This window comes from Babylonia areolata, chromosome 19, assembly GCF_041734735.1.
Source record: "Babylonia areolata isolate BAREFJ2019XMU chromosome 19, ASM4173473v1, whole genome shotgun sequence".
Taxonomy (NCBI): Eukaryota; Metazoa; Mollusca; class Gastropoda; order Neogastropoda; family Buccinidae; genus Babylonia; species Babylonia areolata.
The window spans coordinates 45,224,722-45,244,721 of NC_134894.1; the positions used below are offsets into that span (position 1 = coordinate 45,224,722).

At 42.1% G+C, this 20,000-nt stretch overlaps 1 protein-coding gene across 2 annotated transcripts in view; it reads right to left on the minus strand.

Moving 5' to 3' along the window:
• Positions 1-20,000, minus strand: part of LOC143293761 (peptidoglycan-recognition protein SC2-like) — a 27,380-nt gene that overhangs the window by 3,495 nt on the left and 3,885 nt on the right. Inside the window, exons 1-5 of one of the 2 annotated variants that reach the window (XM_076604977.1) lie at positions 16,909-17,052; positions 8,803-9,021; positions 5,815-5,857; positions 3,576-3,782; positions 1,596-1,709 (exon numbers count right to left, since the gene is read on the minus strand). In XM_076604977.1, the coding sequence (XP_076461092.1) occupies positions 1,596-1,709; positions 3,576-3,782; positions 5,815-5,857; positions 8,803-9,021; positions 16,909-16,971 (646 nt within the window). In that variant the 5' untranslated portion in view covers positions 16,972-17,052. Of the gene's footprint in view, positions 1-1,595; positions 1,710-3,575; positions 3,783-5,814; positions 5,858-8,802; positions 9,022-16,908; positions 17,053-20,000 lie in introns of those variants that run through there. The other variant, XM_076604978.1, reaches the window with a different exon arrangement.

Here is a 20,000-nt window from a genome sequence, read left to right on the forward strand (position 1 = left end):
GTCATATTTATAAGCATGCAACACTGAAAAAGGAATTACGATGATGTCATTTCCTTTCTACCAAATGCCTGATAAGTGTACGCGACTAGATTTCTTATAACAGTTTTTAGACCAGTGGTACAACTAGTTAGATCTAAAATAACTAGGCTGTTAACTCACTCAGTACGGCCAGTCCTCTCTTCTCCTCTACACAGACCCCTCGGATGTCCAGTGGGTGTCTGAATGACCCAACCTTTAGCTTCCGTCGTCAGAACTGTGGTATTCTTTGTCAACATTCACCTCTTCAGTATAAGAGCCTTCCGCTTGCAATATTTTGATGATGGTAATTGGGATGAAACGCTGTTAACGTCGTCTCTTTCGCCGTTCGTATGGAGAGAGTTAAAATATGGGATTAGACCGTGCCTCCGATCACGAAAAGCACAGAATAAAACGGACTTCGTCTTTCAAGGCAGCAGGTTTACATGCTTTTATCATTTCTCTTCAATCTTGAAATACGTACATACTAATCATATACTGGATAATCCCAGCATAAATCTTGTCAACGCATGTCGTACGAATCTATTCCAATCTATTCATAGGTAAGACTACGTGTGACGGATGATGTCTTCAATTTCTTGATGTGTACGAATCTGTCACTGTAGTTATTACTATGATACCAACTTTGCCACTTGCTGTCCATTATTCTTTGCTGATGTTTAACTTAAAGGTAATGTGTACATCCTGCTTCTTCCTCGTGCCACTCATAATAAAAACCATAAGTATTCAATACGTCACGTCCAGTTTATTTGCCCCCCCCTCTCTCTCTCTCTCTCTCTCTCACACACACATACACACACATACATACACGAGCACACACACGCGTGCGCGCGCGCACATGTACTCGCACACTCACACACATTCAATGAGAGAGAGAGAGAGACAGAGAGAGAAAGAGAAGAGAAAGAGAATGAGTAAAAAAAAAAAAAAATTTTACCAAAGGATAAAGTTTTTAGGCATTGCTTAGTCTTCCAATCTGTCCTAGTGACAACAATACCAACAATAACGAGAACGACACAATACTAATGATAATGTTTGTGGAGAGAGAGAGAGAGACAGAGAGAGACAGAGACAGAGGCACACACACACACAGAGTCCAATATAACGTGTGTTCACAAACATATCTCGCGCGCGCGCACACACACACACACTCACACACACACACACACACCACACACACACCACACACACACACACACACTCACACACACACCACACACACACACACACACACACCACACACACACGCACACACACACACACACACACACACACCACACACGCACCACACACACACCACACACACACACACACACACACACACACACACACACGCACCACACACACACCACACACACACACACACACACACACACCACACACACACACACACACACACACACACACACACACACACACACACACACACACACACACACACACACACACACACACACACACACACACACACACCACACACACACACACCACACACACACCACACACACACACACACACACACCACACACACACACACACACACACACACACACACACACCAATGCCGACAGAGTTGTAGTGTTTCGTGTGAGCCCCGATCTTGGTCCAGCCTCTTGCTTCATAAGCATTTCCGTCCTCCCCCACTACGAAATTGTATCCAATATCCGACCATCCTGCAACATGATGAATTCAACTTTCCGCATAAAAAGAATTGAATAATAATAATAATAATAATAATAATAACAAAGAGGCTTAACTGTGGTTTTCATGTTAAAATAGTGGCTTCAATGATTGTCTGTACATGGCACTGCAATACTAGACGGGTTCTGTGGTTTTATTGTAACACACATGTCTACATGGCGTGGTGGGGAAAAAAAAAAGAAGAAGAAGAAAAAGAAAAAAAAGTCATACACGTAAAAGCCCACTTGTATACACACGAGCGAACGTGGGAGTTGCAGCCCACGAACGAAGAAGAGAAGAAGAAGAAGAAGAAGAAGAAGAATGGTATCACACGTCATTCATTCATTCATTCTATCCCTCTTCCCCCCCCCCCCCTCCAATCCCTCCCCAATCACATACAGTAAGAATAAACAAAAAAGAAAAAAAGGAAAATAAAGAGAGAGAGAGAGAGAGAGAGAGAGAGAGAGAGAGAGAGAGAGAGAGAGAGAGAGTTCAACATCACGAGTAATGGACAGTTGCCAGCCAGTAATTCCACATTGTAATATATTACTCTTTTGTCACAACGTATTTCTCTGTGTTAAATTCGAGCTGCTCTCCCCGAACTCAATTAAATTCTACCTGTTGTTTTGTGAAGAAGAAGAAGAAGAAGAAGAAAAAAAAGAAAAAAAAAAAACCCACCAAAAAACAACACCTGTTAAAACTTAAATCCTTGGTTTGTGCTATACGTACCTCTTTTCATTAATGTTTTGTCTGTTGATACGATTTTTGTTTGTTTGTTTGTTTGTAGATTTTTCTATTGTTGTTTTTTGTTTGTTTGTTTTTGTTGTTGTTGTTTTTTGTTTGTTTGTTTGTATTTTGAGTGAAACAGTACCTGTCGATGTGTAGATTAAGTGATGGAACGAATGAGCCTACTTCTTGTTTTTGACATCACTGATTTACATTTATAGGATATGTGTTGGGGATAAACGTATGTAATGTTTCAATGCCCCCAGGGGCACGTGAAATGAACTCCTTGCCTTGCCCAGGGAGAGCGCGTCGCTACTTTGAGAGCACCAGCTTAAAAAAAAAAAATCTACTGCAGTTTTGTTTTACTATCGAAGTGGATTTGCAAGGGAAAACCCTTTTGTTGCCGTGGGTTCTTTTACGTGCGCTAAGTGCATGCTGCAGACGGGACCTTGGTTTATCGTCACATCCGAATGACTAGCGTCCAGACCACCACGCAAGGTCTAGTGGAGGGGGAGAAAACACTGGCGACGGTGTCTGTGTGATTCAAACCAGCGCGCTCAGATTTTCCCGCTTCCTAGGTGGACGCGCTACCTCTTCGCCAACACTCCACTCTTCTGAACTCCACGAGCATGACGACATGAAATCCAGTAAAATATTGACGAAAGGTGACACACCTTCGCCCCACAATGGATTCTGAGAACCCCCGCTTATTGTATAAACACGCACGCCTTCAAATAGGAGGCGCCGTCATTCATTCATTCATTCATTTTTTTTTTGTGTGTGTGTGCAATGGTTGCACACACACACATACGCACGCACACGTAAACACACACTACAACACACACACACACAGGCGCACGCACGCACACACACACTGCAACACACCCACGAACCCCCTCCCCCCCTCCCGCCACACAAACATCCACCCATGCCACACACACACACACACACACACACACACACACACACATACACACGAACAACCCCCCCCCCCCATGTCACACACACACACACACACACACACACACACAAAGACACACACACACGAACAACCCCCCCCATGTCACACACACACACACACACACACACACACACACACACACACACACACACACACACAAACACACACACACCTCGCCCATCGAGGTGGTAGTTCTGGTAACCCCGCACTTTCGATTTGCAGCTGTTCTCATCAAAACAAGGGCTGCTGTCGCCGTGGTGGATGAACACATAGACGGGCACATTGGGCATGTCCCCGATATGATTGGCTGGGGGGCGGGCACCCCACTCAGCACGGGTGATGATCCGCGGGCAGCCGGGCAACTGCAGCTCAGGTTGACCTAGTCCACAAGACACACGAACACAGAGACTCAAAACTCAGACTCATGTAACCCCAGAAAACGGAGTATGGCAGCCTACATGGCAGGGTAAAAACGATCATACACGTTAAAACCCACTCGTGTACATACGAGTGAACGTGGGAGTTGCAACCCTCGAAAGAAGAAGAAGAAGAAGTATCCAAGGATGACCACTGGTCATGATTATCACACCAGTGAACAGGTGCGCCAAGCCATCAAAGCAGCACATCAGACCTTATGGCGATCTGCTGATTGTCATTGGTTTCTCCATTGCAATGGAAAATCATTTCCAGCTTAGTCTTTCGTGAAGGACTATGACTCTCAAACCAGGAGGCAAAATTGCACTGTCTCCTAGTGGAGCAGCCTTGGGCGGTGGGGTGTGTTGGGGGTGGGCGGGGGGAGGGGGATGGAGTGGGGGGGGGGGGGGTAGTTGGCTTTTGGGAACTATCCCAAACGCCGATATGTCCTAAAAACCCTTTTGCCCGAAAGAGTGGGGGATGTAATTTGGGCAAGACATTTCTCAACTATAATCAAATTCTAGTCCAGATGGCTGGGACAGCAGTTGCCTCCTCTGCTGTTCTGATGGTCATCGTCGGACACGGACACGACTGTCATACATAATAATAATAATAATGGACACTTATATAGCACACTATCCAGAAATCTGCTCTAGGTGCTTTACAAAAACGCTTTTGTTAACATAAAACATTATATCTATGTTACATACACACACCAAAATGTGACTACACACACACACACACACACACACACTGCATACATACATTTTAACATACATGTGTAAGTAACAGCTACCCTAACACATACGCACACATAGGCAGGCACAAACTTACATAAACACACGCACACACAATACACATTCATATACATGCATGTAGTTATATACACATACATATGTATACACACATAGTCAAGCACAGCTAACGCAAAGGAAGTGGACCTGCCACAATTGAACTTATTGCTGAGGGAAAAGGTGAGTGTTGAGACGAGATTTAAAAGATGCGAGGGAATCAGAATGACGGAGGTTATCAGGGAACTTGTTCCACGTCTTTGGCGATTGAAAAGAAAACGATCTGTGTCCATAGGTCTTATTCTGACGTCAGTGAGGTATCCTGAGAAGTCGAGTATCAGAGGAAGAACGGAGCTGGCGAGACGGGGTATAGATATGGAGGAGTATAGATACATGAAGGAAGGAAGAAAGACTACTATGGTGTGGCAAGGTAACAGGATCCAGTGGCCTTACCATGGGAACGTTGGAGAAAAGAGACAGAGGGAAGGGAAAAACAAAAAAAACAACAAAAAAACAAAAACAAAAACAAAAAAACAGGAGAAAAACCAACAACAAAACAATAACACACCACACAACAAACAAACAAACAAATGAACAATCAAACGATGGAATGATAACATTGCAGAACTGACTGGATCACTGTTTGCAATTACCCAGGCTTTGACACACAACTTCTTCTTCTTCATCTTTCGCGGGCTGTGACTCCCACGTTCACTCGTATACACGAGTGTGTTTTTTTTTCTATTTTAATATCTCCGCCATGTAGGCAGCCATACTCCGTTTTCAGGGGAATGGGGGCAGTTTGGGGGTAGTTTGGCCTGCAATAATTATAACAACAACAATAACCAAACAATGGGGGTGTATGCCGGGTATGTTCTTGTCTCCACAACCACCCGAACGCTGACATGGATTACGGAGTCATTTAATTAACGCCTTTCTCGTGACACTACAACTAACAGAACAGTTCTGGTGAACAGTTGTTCAGTGCAGTGCTTCAACAACTATTTACAGAGTTTAGGGACAAAATAGGAACAAGAAGAAGAAGAAGGCAGAGGCCAGATGTATATATTTTTAATGTCTGTCAATGAATATAAAAGCAAGGGAACCGACAGACCAAAACAGAACGATGCAACCAGACAGACAGACAGGCAGACAGGCAGACAGACAGACAGACAGGCAGACAGACAGGCAGACAGACAGACTCACTGCAATCCTGGACGGTCAGCCAGTTGGAAGCAGCCCAAGCGTCCTGCTCAGAAAACATGACACAAGTATTAGACTATATTTTGCGCGCGCGCGCGCGTGTGCATATATGTATGTATGTATGTATGTATGTATGTATGCATGTATGTACGCATGTGTGTGTGTGTGTGTGTGTGTGTGCGAAAAAGGAAGCGAAAGACAAAGAATACAGACAGAGAGATACTAACCGACGGACACATGTTCACGCAGACAGACAGACAGACGAATGGCGCGTCCTTGCACACACACACACACACACACACACACACACACACACACGTGCACGACCACGCGCACACACACACATACACAGACACACACACACACACACACACACACACCACACCACACCACAGACACCCACCCTCCCTCGTAAAGGATGCAAAATACAGCGGCACAGACACACACAGAAAGATAAGAGGTAGGTAAGCCTGCAACCTTTCAAAAAACAGAGAAACAACAACAACAACAACAACAACAAACTGCCTCCTTCTCAGTCAAACACAGGAAACGAAAGAGACGTCACAGCACTAATTACAAACAAGGTCATTCCATTTCATGATTCCCTTACACAGGTAGTGTAGTGTATATGGATTTGACCGAACGCAGTGACGCCTCCTTGAGCTACTGACACTCACATAGACACGCAGAGAGAGATAAAAGGTAGTTTGGCCTGAAATAATTTAACAAACAACAACAGCAACAACAACAAAAATAAACAAAAACTGCCTTCTAATCAGTCATGCACAGGAAACGAAAAAACAACAAAAACAAACAAATAAACAAATAAAATACGCAACAGAACTACAAACAAGGTCAATCCATTTCACGATTCCTTTACACACACACACACGCACAGAAAGATAAAAGGTAGGTAGGCCCGCAATGATTTAACAAACAAACAAAAACAACAGCAACACACAACGAACAACAAAACAAAACAAACAAACATACAAAAACTGCCTCCTTCTCAGTCAAACACAAGGAAACGAAAAAAGACGTCACAGCACTAATTACAAACAAGGCCATTCCATTTCATGATTCCCTTATACAGACACGCAGAATGAGATAAACCGCAGCTTGGCCTGCAAAAATTTAACAAACAACAACAACAAGAAACAAACAAAAACCGCCTTCTAATCAGGCATGCACAGGAAACGAAAAAACAACAACAAACAAACAAAAACGAAAAAAAACCGTAACAAAGCTACAAACAAGGTCATTCCATTTCATGATTCCCTTACGCAGACACGCACAGACGTTTGGCCTGCAATAACTAAAACAACAACAACAACAATAATAACAAACAAAAACTGCCTTCTTCTCAGTCAAGCACAAAGAAACGAAAAAAGACGTCACAGCACTAATTACAAATAAGGTCGTTCCATTTCATGATTTCTTTACACAGACACACACAGAGAGACAAAAGGTAGGTAGTTCTGCAATAATCAAAAGAACAACAACAACAACAATATAAATAAAAAACCCAATAAATAAACCACCCCTCCAAAAACAACAACAACAACAAACAAACAAAACACACACACACACACACACACACACACACACACACACACACACACACACACACACACACAAAACAACAACAAAAAACCACAACACCTGCCTTCCTCTCAGTCAAGCACAAAGAAACGAAATAAAGACGTCACAGAACTAAGAACAAATAGGTCATTCCTTTCATGATTTCCTTACACAAACACGCACAGAGAGATAAAAGTTAGGCGGTCCTGCAATGATTTAACCAAACATAACAACAACAACAACAAGAAAAACAAAACAAACAAACAAAAACTGACTTCTTCTCAGTCAAGCAGGAAGAAGGAAAATGACGTCACAGCACTAATTACAAACATGGTCATTCCATTTCATGATTCCTTTACACAGACACACACAGACAGATGAAAGGTAGTTTGGCCTGCAATAATTATAACAACAACAACAACAATAACAAACAAAAAAACTGCCTTCTCAGTCAAGCATAAGGAAAGGAAAATGACGTCACATAACTAATTATAAAAAGGTCGTTCCAATTCATGATTCCCTTAAACAGACACGCACAGAGAGATAAAAGTTAGGCAGGCCTGCAATAATTTCACAAAAAATAACAACAACAAACAAAACAAGACAAACAAACAAAAACCGCCGTCTTCTCAATCAGTCACAGGAAAGGAAAAAGACGTCACAGCACTAATTACAAACATGGTCATTCCATTTCATGATTCTTTTACACAGACACAAACCGAGAAACGAAAGGTAGGTAGTCCTGCAATAATTAAAACAGCAACAACAACAACAATAACAAACAAACAAACAAACAAAAAAAAACCCCAAAACTGCCTTCTTCTCTGTCAAGCACAGGAAAGGAAAAGACGTCACAGAACTAATTACAAACAAGGTCTTCCCATTTCATGATTCCTTTACTGACACACACACACACACAGACAAAAGGCAGGTATTCCTGCAATAATTAAAACAACAACAAAAACAACAATAAAAAAACAAAGAAACTGCCTTCTTCTCTGTCAAGCACAGGAAAGAAAAAAGACAAACTAATTACAAACAAGGTCGTCCCATTTCATGATTCCTTTACTGGCATACACACACACACACACAGACAAAAGGCAGGTATTCTTGCAATAGTTAAAACAACAACAACAATAAAAAACAACAACAAAGAAACTGCCTTCTTCTCAGTCAAGCACAATGGAAAAAACAACAAACAACAAACCAAAACAACAACAACAATAAAAAACAACAACAAAGAAACTGCCTTCTTCTCAGTCAAGCACAATGGAAAAACAACAACAACAACAACCAAAAAAACCACACAAAAAACAAACAAACAAACAAAAAAAACCGTCACAGAACTAAGTATAAACAAGGTCATTCATTCCATTCCAAGATTCCACACTCCACATAATTCATACCTACCTGTCCATTGTAGTACAAGTGAAACCAGGTGTAGCCATCCGCCACGTGCTGCTGTCCGCTGTAAGGTAAGCATTGCTGCGGCTCCAGTGTGGTGATGATGCCATGGCTGGTTCCAGGCTCGTGGCGAAGATGGAGGTGACCGGTGGCGCATGCGCACTGAGAAGCGCGTGCAGTGCCGCCACCGATGGCAGCGATAAGCAGTACAAGGAATGACGTATACTGTAACGGAGACACGTGTTGACATGAGTTTACAGTTGGGTTCAACAGCAAAGTGACAGCTGTATTATCAATGGTTTCCCCATTGCAATAGGAAATCATGGAGTGATGGCCTAGAGGTGACGCGTCCGCCTAGGAAGCGAGAGAATCTGTGCGCGCTGGTTCGAATCACAGCACAGCCCCCGAAATTTTCTCCCCCTCCACTAGACCTTGAGTGGTGGTCTGGACGCTAGTCATTCGGATGAGACGATAAACCGAGGTCCCGTGTGCAGCCTGCACTTAGCGCACGTAAAAGAACCCACGGCAACAAAAGGGTTGTTCCTGGCAAAATTCTGTAGAAAAATCCACTTCAATAGGAAAACACACGCAGGAAAAAAAAAAAAAAAATGGGTGGCGCTGTAGTATGGCGACGCGCTCTCCCTGGGGAGAGCAGCCTGAATTTCACACAGAGAAATCTGTTGTGATAAAAAGAAATACAAATACAAATACATCTAGAAGGACTATGACTCTCAAACTAGCAGGCAAAATTGCACTGGCTCTTAGTGCTGCAGCCTTGGGGGGCTAGCTGGCCTTTGGGAACCATCCCAACAACGACTGTCCTAAAACCCTCTTGGCCGAGAGAGTGGGGATGTAACCTGGGCAAGACACTCTCAACTGTAATCAAATTCGAGCCCAGATTGTCGGGGCAGCAGTTACCTCCTCTGCTGTTCTGATGGTCACAGTCGAACATGATTGACTGTCATGCAACGGAGACATGTTAGTGGTAAGTCTGCACATAGACGCTAGTATCAGTGTATCGGTGAGCTATTAGTATAATAAAGATAGAAAAAAAAAGACCGAAACAGAAAACAGAAGAAACATAACAAAACGAAAGAAGAAGAAGAAGAAGAAAACGTCTTGGTCTTGTGACAGAAGAACAATCGAACTTTGATAAACTTTTCCGGAAAATACCATCTGTTTATCAGTCAGAAAAAAACAATATCCAGGAGACAGATTATGAGCACTTGTAAGATTAAAATACAAACAAACTGCAAAAACGTTTGGCACGAACTTAACACAGAAGACAATAGAAAAATACGATAAAACGATAAAAGAAAAAAAAAGAAGAAAAACGACAAAAGAACAAATCAATGCCTGTTGTCATATCAATCAACAATACATTTTTAACAGCGCACTGTCATCTGTCTTGAAATGTCAAGAAGGCGTTCAAACAGCGCCTGGCTCGTCCTTATGAGCGAGCTACACTCCATCTGCTGTCATGAGTGGAAGAGGCGGAAGGAACGGATGGGAAAGAAAGAGGGAGGAAGGACAAAAAGAGAAGAAGAAGAAGGAGAAGAAGAAGAGTTGCGGCAGTAATAACACAATATCAAAACTGTTATAATAATGCTAATACTGATACTAACAATTCTTCTCCTTCTTCTTCTTCTTCTTGTTCTTCTTCTTCTTAGTATCATTATTGTTATTATCATAATTGTTATCATCATCATCATCATCATCGCCGTTGTCATCATCATCATCAACATCATCATCATCATCATCATCAACATCATCATCATCATCAACATCATCACCACCATCCATAACACCATTTGAGGCATTGAGCAGGAGGAGCAGCAGCAGCAGCAGCAGCAGCAACACATCACTGTTAATGTTATTGCTATCATAATGTGTTGTTATTATTTTTGCTGTCATCGTTGTCGTCGTCGCCGTCATCATCGTCATTATCATTATTATTATGAACATTTCAAATCACAGTTAAAGAATATTATCGTTGATCTACGATGGCACCTTTACCAAGCGCAACATCTTCAGTTAGATTCAAAACTAAATGGTCGTTTTCACAAATAAGTGCAAATATATATTTTCGATTCCAAATAACACAGACACACACAGACACAGACACCGTGGCAGACACACAGACACACATATAGACACAGACACACACAGACAGACAGACAGACAGACACACACACACACACAGATACACACAGACACAGACACAGACACAGACACAGACACACACACACACACACACACACACACACACACACGGGGGACAGGGGTGGGGCGAAGTATCAAAACTCAGAACTTTTATTACTTAAGAACAGAAACAAGGCAAGAGTGAAAAGACAACAACAAGAAATAACAAAACAAAAAATATAACACACACACACACACACACACACACACACACACACACACACACACACACACACACACACACACACACACACACACACACACACACACACACACTACCTCAATCAAACGAAAATATTGCACTCATCAAAGACACGGAGGAGGAACAAATACTGACGTCACCACAACACAAAACGAGACAACGAGATCGACGTGGAGGCGACGACTGAAGCCTCCACCCCTACTATAAGGTGTCTTCACTGAACGGGCAAACAAATCAATCAGTGAATGAATGAAAACATCATCCATACGGGAAGGAAAAACGGACAGACTGATACAGAATAGATAGTTATCAGTGTAAACGAACACTGACTGCCACAACAGTTACACCCAAAGGGACAACATCAACAACATCCTGGACCGTTACATCCGTGACCCACATCATCATTATATTCCCTCTCACCCTCCCTCCTCACACACCCAGCTCCACCCCCTCCCCTTTTCCCACTCCCCCCCGCACCCCTGCCCCCCGGCGCCCTCCCACCCACACTCTTCGCACCTCCACACATCATCCTTCCGACATCCGACTTTCCGCTCAACACTACCTTTTACACAGTGTGTAAATAACTGTAACTGTATGATAGTCAGTCGTGTTCGACTATGACCAGCAAAACAGCAGAAGTAGGCAACTGCTGTCCCGACTGTACATATACCACAATGGAGAGGGAAGTGCTGGTAAGGGGGAGAGTTGGGAGGTTGGGGGTAGGCGAGGGGCAGGGGAGTGGGGGTGGTAGAGACGGGTCCGGGGAGGGGGCGGAGGGGGTTGAGGGAGGGGGGTGGGGGGCACGTTCGGGAACAAGACAGTAGATATATACACAGAAAATTTTCACTCTAGACAATAAAAAAAAACCCATCAAGCATCATCATCACCATTGCTGTTGCTTATAACCTAAACCGACCGCACAGGTTCATTGTTATTATTAGAGCTGTAGACATTGTCAATAAAGTTGTTTTTTTTCTGTGAAATTGGAGAAAATTAACTCTTAAGTTTCGTTCCCACAGGAACGATGATCTGACTGGCTGGCTGGCTGGCTTATTCCATTTTTCTGAAAGGCAATTACCTGATTTTCTCTAGAATAGGGGAGGAAAGGAGTGAGATGTCATCACCCTTTCCTCACATAGGCTTTCATATTCACACTGTCCTCTTCTCATCACTTGACAACGGGCCTATGGTCCGAAACGTCGTGTCAAAACAAAGAGGATTCAACTACCACCCAAAAGGTTTTCATAAACTTTAGTTTTTTTGTCTTTGTTCTCTAGAATAGCTTTGTATTTTAACAAAATGATGTTTTGAAGCGTCAGATATGAAATTTAATCTTAATTGATAAAACAGTACCGAAATTAATGTTCGACTCGACCACGCCTCACTTTCACTCTATCGCCGCCATTTTGCCAGAGCTCGCTATTGACTCACACTGTACATTTACGTCAACAGCTTGCTAACATTAGCTCACCATACTCCGAAACTGAACGATTGTACGACAGTGATGAATCTTTCACGATTCCTGACCCTAACGATGATTCTGAATGGTCGGGTTTTGAAAATCAACCACCGAATCGAAGGAACAACGAGCAGGTGTCCATTGACGAGTGAGATCTATTTTTGGAAACATTGATATTTGAAGGAAAAAACAGAAAAAAATTGATCTTGTTTGAGTTAAAATATCGACTGATTATTGACATTACATAATCCATTATCTTGGTATCGTAAGTTGATTCAGAGGGTATTCGATGATTTTAACTGTCAAAGAGATGCCTTGAAAACGACTTTTTCCACGTTGATGAGTGGTGCTGTTACTGACAGAGATAGATTTCGTGTTTGGCTTGTGATTACTTTTGGGAGAGGTGTTGAATGAAATTGTGTGTGTGTGTGTGTGTGTGTGTGTGTGTGTGTGAATATAATGTGATTGTAGTGTAATGTTGAAACCAGTTCATAATGTAATGTGAAAAAACTACATCATAACTGCAAGAGAGAGAGTGTGTGAGATAGAGATATAGTTTATTTTTGCGAATATTTTTACATGTTCTACTAATATTTCTTCAGACAAATGATCTTAGTGCATAGTACGATGGAAAATTCCGAAGTATATTCCAGACACAGTTAACTATTTTCTTGTCTCGTGTATTAAGAACTATTTTTTCAGTATCACTAGAGTTCTGTCAAGACTAAAACAAACAAAACAAAGTAGAAATTGTGTTAGATTTATTTATCGGGAAAACACGGAACTGCTCTGCATGGCACTTCCGCCATTTTGGATCTCTTCTTTTCAAGACTCCACGCTGTGCTCACTTTTGTTTAAATTCTCTTTAATCATGAGTTCGTCAGACTCTGATAGTGACCAGATAATGTCAGATAGTGAGTTTTCTGACAACTGGAACCCTTATGACGACGCTGAAGAGGGGACTGGAAGCACGGAGCGACGAAATCTGACCGGACCCCGTTTTGACCCAGAAAGGTATGTGTGAGAAAGTAGCACGGGCAAACGAAATCTGTGTAAACGTTGCTCCTCTGTTCAGTCATGCTTCATGAATTAATTTTTGTTCCTTGCATATCAGCAATTTATTAAACTTTTTTTTAAAGCGTTTTACACATTCAAATTATTGTTTGTAAAATTCAAGGCTATGTTTTGACGTTATCAAGTGTTGCTATGGAAGCGATTCTTTTGTAAATGTAAATTTGTTCGTGAACTGTTCAAAACTTTCAGTGCTCTAACCTTACTGGTTGGTTTGAGAATGGGCTGAATTGAAGTATTTAGACTAAACTGTTGTATACAGTGCTGTTTTATTTTATATTTATTATGTTTTATATCTGATTTCAGAGCAGGGAGTTACGACGATATAGATCCAGCGCCAAACCAGCCAGTGCCTCAATGTCAGCCTTTACGTGTACCTGGATTCCACGTATCTGATGTCTGGACACGTGAAATGCAAGGAGGTTCACCACAACCGCGAGTTTTTTTGTTTGTTTTTTTTCAAAATGTTCTTTACAGTGGAATTAGTATCCACACTTTGTGAATATACTGATACGTATGCACAACAGCATGGTCCTGACAAGGACCTGTTCACCCTGTCTGGGGTGATGTTAGAAGGAACCGTGAACGCTGTTACCTCTTGGGGAAAAAAGAAAGAAAGAAATATGTGAATGTGAAACCTGTGACACATTTTACTGTTTTCAGAAAGAGAGGAACTGTCTTCTTCTGTCACGCAGCTAGGTTGTCACTCACGTTGAACAGTGGATCATGATTCATTTCTTGCTAAAATATATATGACCTGTACATTTTTTCCAGATTTTTTTTTCATCTTTCAAGAACATTTCCTTTACTCTGATTCAGTTCATTTAGACTTTTTTTTTTTGCAATGCCGTAAATGCTTATCATTATGTGTTGAATAGTAAGAACTAGTCTGTGTAATTTGTAATTGGTGGTCTGTGTTTGTTGTCGTTGTTGTTGTTGTTGTTCTTGAGAGTTTTTGATTTAACAAAAGAAACACACAAAAAACAACTAAATATTTTTTGTACCCGTAAGGCCTAATTAGAGTAGATGCCATTGATCTCTGATTCATGTTATCAATAACACACGAATTTCATGTGAAAGAGTGTTCAATTTTCTTTCATTTGGTATATAATGTAATGTGAAAAAACAAGATAACTTATTATTGTAATATAGCATTTGGATATATGTTTCTCTTTAATGCTTAATTGATTTAACAGTGATTTAAAAAAAAATTGCATGGTTGTCAAGACTGATCTGTGCGGAAGAGGAGTGAAAGATCGACTTCATTCTTAAAACTCCCTAAATGCAGTCATAAGCATAAACGGGTTTGTGTTAACGACACAAAATTATACAAAAATACCCGGCATACAAAACAACATGCCAGCGGAAGCAATTTACTACATGAAAGGGAAAACTAACAGTGGGGAGGAATACAACCTGGCACTTGCTGAGAGTGACGTGGTGAAGACCTGGGAGTGTACATTGATAACAAGCTCGATTTCAAGGCACATGTGGCAACAGTTACTGCAAAGGCTAACAAGATTGTTGGTGTAATCAGGTGTTCTTTCGACTACCTCTCTGAAGATCTGTTTGTTCAATTGTTCAAATCCCTGGTTAGACCCATTTTGGAATATGGACATTCGGCCTGGAAACCGCAGTCAAAAACATTGTGTGGAGAGGTGGAAGACGTCCAGCAACGGGCAACGAAACTGATTGGTCATTTGAAGGACAAGCCTTATCATGAAAGACTCGCTTTGCTTTAAGCAGCTACCTGGTCTAGAACACAAGAGGCAGCGAGGAGATATGATTGATTGCGATAAATACATACACGGAATCTACAAGACCACAAATCCCGAACTATCACCTGCAGTAAGTAGGGACAGAAGAGGTAATAGTCTAATGTTAACCAAATCACATTGTAGACTGAAAGTGCGTAGTTCCTTCTTTACTGAGCGAGTCGTTAATAAATGGAACGGTTTGCCAGACAGTGTCGTGACTGCCCCAACCATGTCATCTTTTAAGACTAGGTTAGAGACTCATTGGGCCAACTCTCCAAGTGTTTATGATCCAGTATGCTATCATTAAGCCACGCATGCCGGTATACTGTTTCTAACTGAACGACGAACAGGCCTTCAGAGACCTCAAAAGTCTGATTCCAGTCAAGTTCATATGTCAATAACGCAAAAGAAAAGAATACAACATTCCAAGAATGCCCGATTATCGAGTCACGAAAACACACACACACACACACACACACACACACACACACACACACACACACACACACACAAAAGAAACAAAGAAAAAGTTATGGGTTTCTATACAAAAAATGGAGATGAATGGATCAGCAAGGCAGAGAATAAGAATGGAAGAGGCGAAAGAAAGAACATTAAAGGCCCTGAAACAAGGACAGCGATAGAAAGGAGAACATTCCTGGCACATAATTTCCAGAAGGTGGGGATACTATTTATTCTGAAAGAGCCCACGGCATCCTAAGAGTGCCGGGGAATCGTTCAAGCCAGCAATCAATGAATAAACTAACAATCAATTCACTAGCCACCCAAGTAATCATGCGAGCAAGCAATCAACTAACCAGTCACTGAACAACCAACTAGAACATAATATCGTAAGTGGTAAAAGAAAGATCCGATAATAGAGAACGTAAGCTCAGAAACGTGCCACCCAAGCATTCACAACGTGCCACCCAAGCATTCAATCAACCAACCAACCAGCAAATCAACCAACTAACAAATTAAATGAAGTAACGGATCAACAAGTAACCGACTGACTGACTGACTGACTAACTGACTGACTGACTAACTGACTGACTCAAAAAGAACAACTAACCAACGACCACACAAAAACACACACAAAAAAACGTCAAAGCTTTGTTGGATGGCCTTCTGGATTCAGAAAACTTTTTGTTTCAGTAGTTGGACACGAGAGAAATAAAATCAAAATCATGCATCTCCTGATAAGCGAAAACAACAACAACAACAAAAACCCCAAAAAACCCACCACCATCACCACCGTCAACCAAACAAACCATGTAATTCTTGACATAAAAAAACAAACAAATAATCAGACAAAAACACACCAAAGAATCAAAACACACAAAATAGTTTCAAATCAAAAGTAAGGAACTGAAAGCACTAGCTGAAGACTGAGACAAACGCTGAGCCGTGATTCCGATGCTTACCATTCTGACTCCTGAATGAACACTGCTGCTGTCCGAATCGTGTCCACGTCGGTATATGTACATATCTCGTGACGTTTTCCAAAAATGATACGAACACGCCCACAAACGCTGACGCTACGAACGTGTTGCGAGCAATAACGGGGTCACAGCCGTCACGTGACCATGACAGCCACTGTGGGGAGGACCAACACCCCTTTCACCCTCCCCATCCACACTCTCACCACTCCTACCCCCCCCAACACCCAGCATCCCCATCCGGACGCCCCCCCCAGACCTCCAGCTCCAGTGCCCTCCATTTCGCGGAAGAAAAATCAATATACAAAAGGCGAGGATGTCCCACGTAAACAATATGTCGACAGCTGTGGAGGTAAAAAACGAAAAGACAAGGACCCCCCCCCCCCCCCCCCCCACACACACACACACACACCTACCACACCCCTTAACCCCGCCTCCTCCCCTCCCCTCCGCAACAACAACGACAACAACAAACCCATACATTACAAACTCAACCAGCTGATCAACCAAGCAAGCAACCATCAACAATTCAAGCATCAAACCAGCCGACCAGCTCAACAATCTGACCAGTTAAGGCAATCATCCGAGTTGAGTTACACACACACACACACACACAGAGATAGAGAGAGAGTGAATAATACTCTGACCCCAAACCATCCACTGTTCTAGATAAACCAAAACCATGATTAGTTTTCTGTCAAAAGAAACAAACAAACAAAGAGCAAACAAAGAAGAAGAAGAAACACAAGTAGTAGCAACATCAGTGTCAAAGACAACAACAACACTAACAACAACAAAGGTTTGAAATGAGAAGTGGGAATTCAAACCTAGAATACAGATATACCTTATTTCTTAAAACACTAACGAAGAGACTGGAACAGTCAGAAAGTGTTCACCTTCGAGCTTTATTTATTTATTTGGAGCGAAAATGAGCATTTTCTTTCGCACTAGGAATACTGAACAGTGATTCTAATGCTTATCATACTCTCTCCTGGGTGATCACTACTGCTCTTCTAGTCGTGTCCAAGTCTAAAATGCTGTGTGCTTGACCTTCGCGAAAGATAAAACATGCGCATAGCCATATTTTATCGCAGTGTACTTGTTGCGAACTATTAACACACTGAAATATTTCACGAACGAGAAAAAAAGGCCCAGTACAGTATCCTTTAAAAAACAATAACTTTTAAAGCATGTTGCGATGAGACTTCAAATAGATTCCTAGATCCTGTTTTCTTAGGAGACAAGAAAAAGTGTTTGAGGATGGGGTGGAAGAAGCCTCTGTATGTAGCGCTTAATGAATTTTTCGTTGGTAAGACTGAGCAGATCAGAAGCTTCTTTGACCCTAACACACCAAGTCCCTCTGATGCTGCTGAGTCTCCTGGCACACTGTTCACATAATTTAAGCCTGTAACTGAGGAGTGTGTGCAAAAAAAGTACACCAGAACATGCCAAAGAAATCCTGCGACCTTGACCCCATCCCCACCCCTGTAGCATATGTAACTGTCATTATGAATTAGTCTTTGTCACCTGGCACTATGCCTAAGATTTTTAAGCATGCTTTTGTCAAGCCTTTTTTCTTTTTTTCTTTTTTAAGCCAAAACGTGATCTAAACAACTTGACACACTACCATCCTGTTTCTAATTAACCTTTCTTGTCAAAGGTGTTAGAACGTATTGTGTTGAAACAGTTGCTGCAACATCTGGAGTATCACAACCTTCTAGACCCGTTTCAGTCAGCTTACCGTAAATGCCACAGCACCGAAACCGCCTTGTTGCGCGTGGTTAATGACCTCCTTTAGGCTTCTGACAGTGGTCGTGTGTCTACTTGGTCATTGCTTGACCTATCAGCAGCTTTCGAGACCATAGACCATGGCATCCTGATTACACGGTTGCGTACCACTTTTGGCCGCTCTGGAACGGTCCTGGGTTGGTTCATCTCATATCTAACTTGTTGCACTCAGTTTGTCCTTGCTGGTCATGAACCTGCTCCATATGTTTTGAAGTATGGAGTGCCACACGGCTCAGTCCTGGGTCATGTATTATTTACTATGCACACACAGCCTCTCAGTTCTGTCATTCGTCAGTCAGGTCACTCGTACCATTTCTTTGCAGATATTTTCCAGCTCCACAATTCTACTGTTCCATCTGACCTTTTAACTCTGGTCTGTAGTTTGAAAAATTGCATTGAGGATGTGGATGGGTGGATGAGTGAAAACAAGATGAAGATTAATGAGGACAAAACCGAGTTGATTACCACTGGCACAAAATCAAAGATTGATCAGGTCACCTCTACTCCCATAGTGGAGTGATGGCCTAGAGGTAACGCGTCCGCATAGGAAGCGAGAAAATCTGTGCGTGCTGGTTCGAATCACGGCTCAGCCGCCGATATTTTCTCCCCCTCCACTAGACCTTGAGTGGTGATCTGGACGCTAGTCATTCGGATGAGACGATAAACCGAGGTCCCGTGTGCAGCATGCACTTAGCGCACGTAAAAGAACCCACTGCAACAAAAGGTTTGTTCCTGGCAAAATTCTGTAGAAAAATCCACTTCGATAGGAAAAACAAATAAAACTGCACGCAGGAAAAAATACAAAAAAATAGGTGGCGCTGTAGTGTAGCGACGCGCTCTCCCTGGGGAGAGCAGCCCGAATTTCACACAGAGAAATATCTTGTGATAAAAAGAAATATAAATACAAAAATACAACATCTTTCTCTGGCTTTGACATACCATTCTCCCAGTATGTTAAAAAAACACAAAAAACCAAAAAAAAACCAACAACCACAAAGCAAAACAAAAACTTGACATCTACTTTGATGAAACACTCTCCATGGATGCACACGTCAAACATTCATGCCGTACTGTCAGTTACGTAAATTAAGCAAAATTCGCTCCTTCCTCTCTACTGCTGCTGCCAACAGACTTGTTGTTTCCTTCATTATGTCTGCATCAGACTGCTGTTACTCTCTCCTAGCTGGTCTCTGATAATAAACTACATAAACCAACGCATTCAGAATCATGAAACCTGACTCCTGCTCCGTAAACCCAGGCACCAGGATTCTACATCACTTCTGAGAACA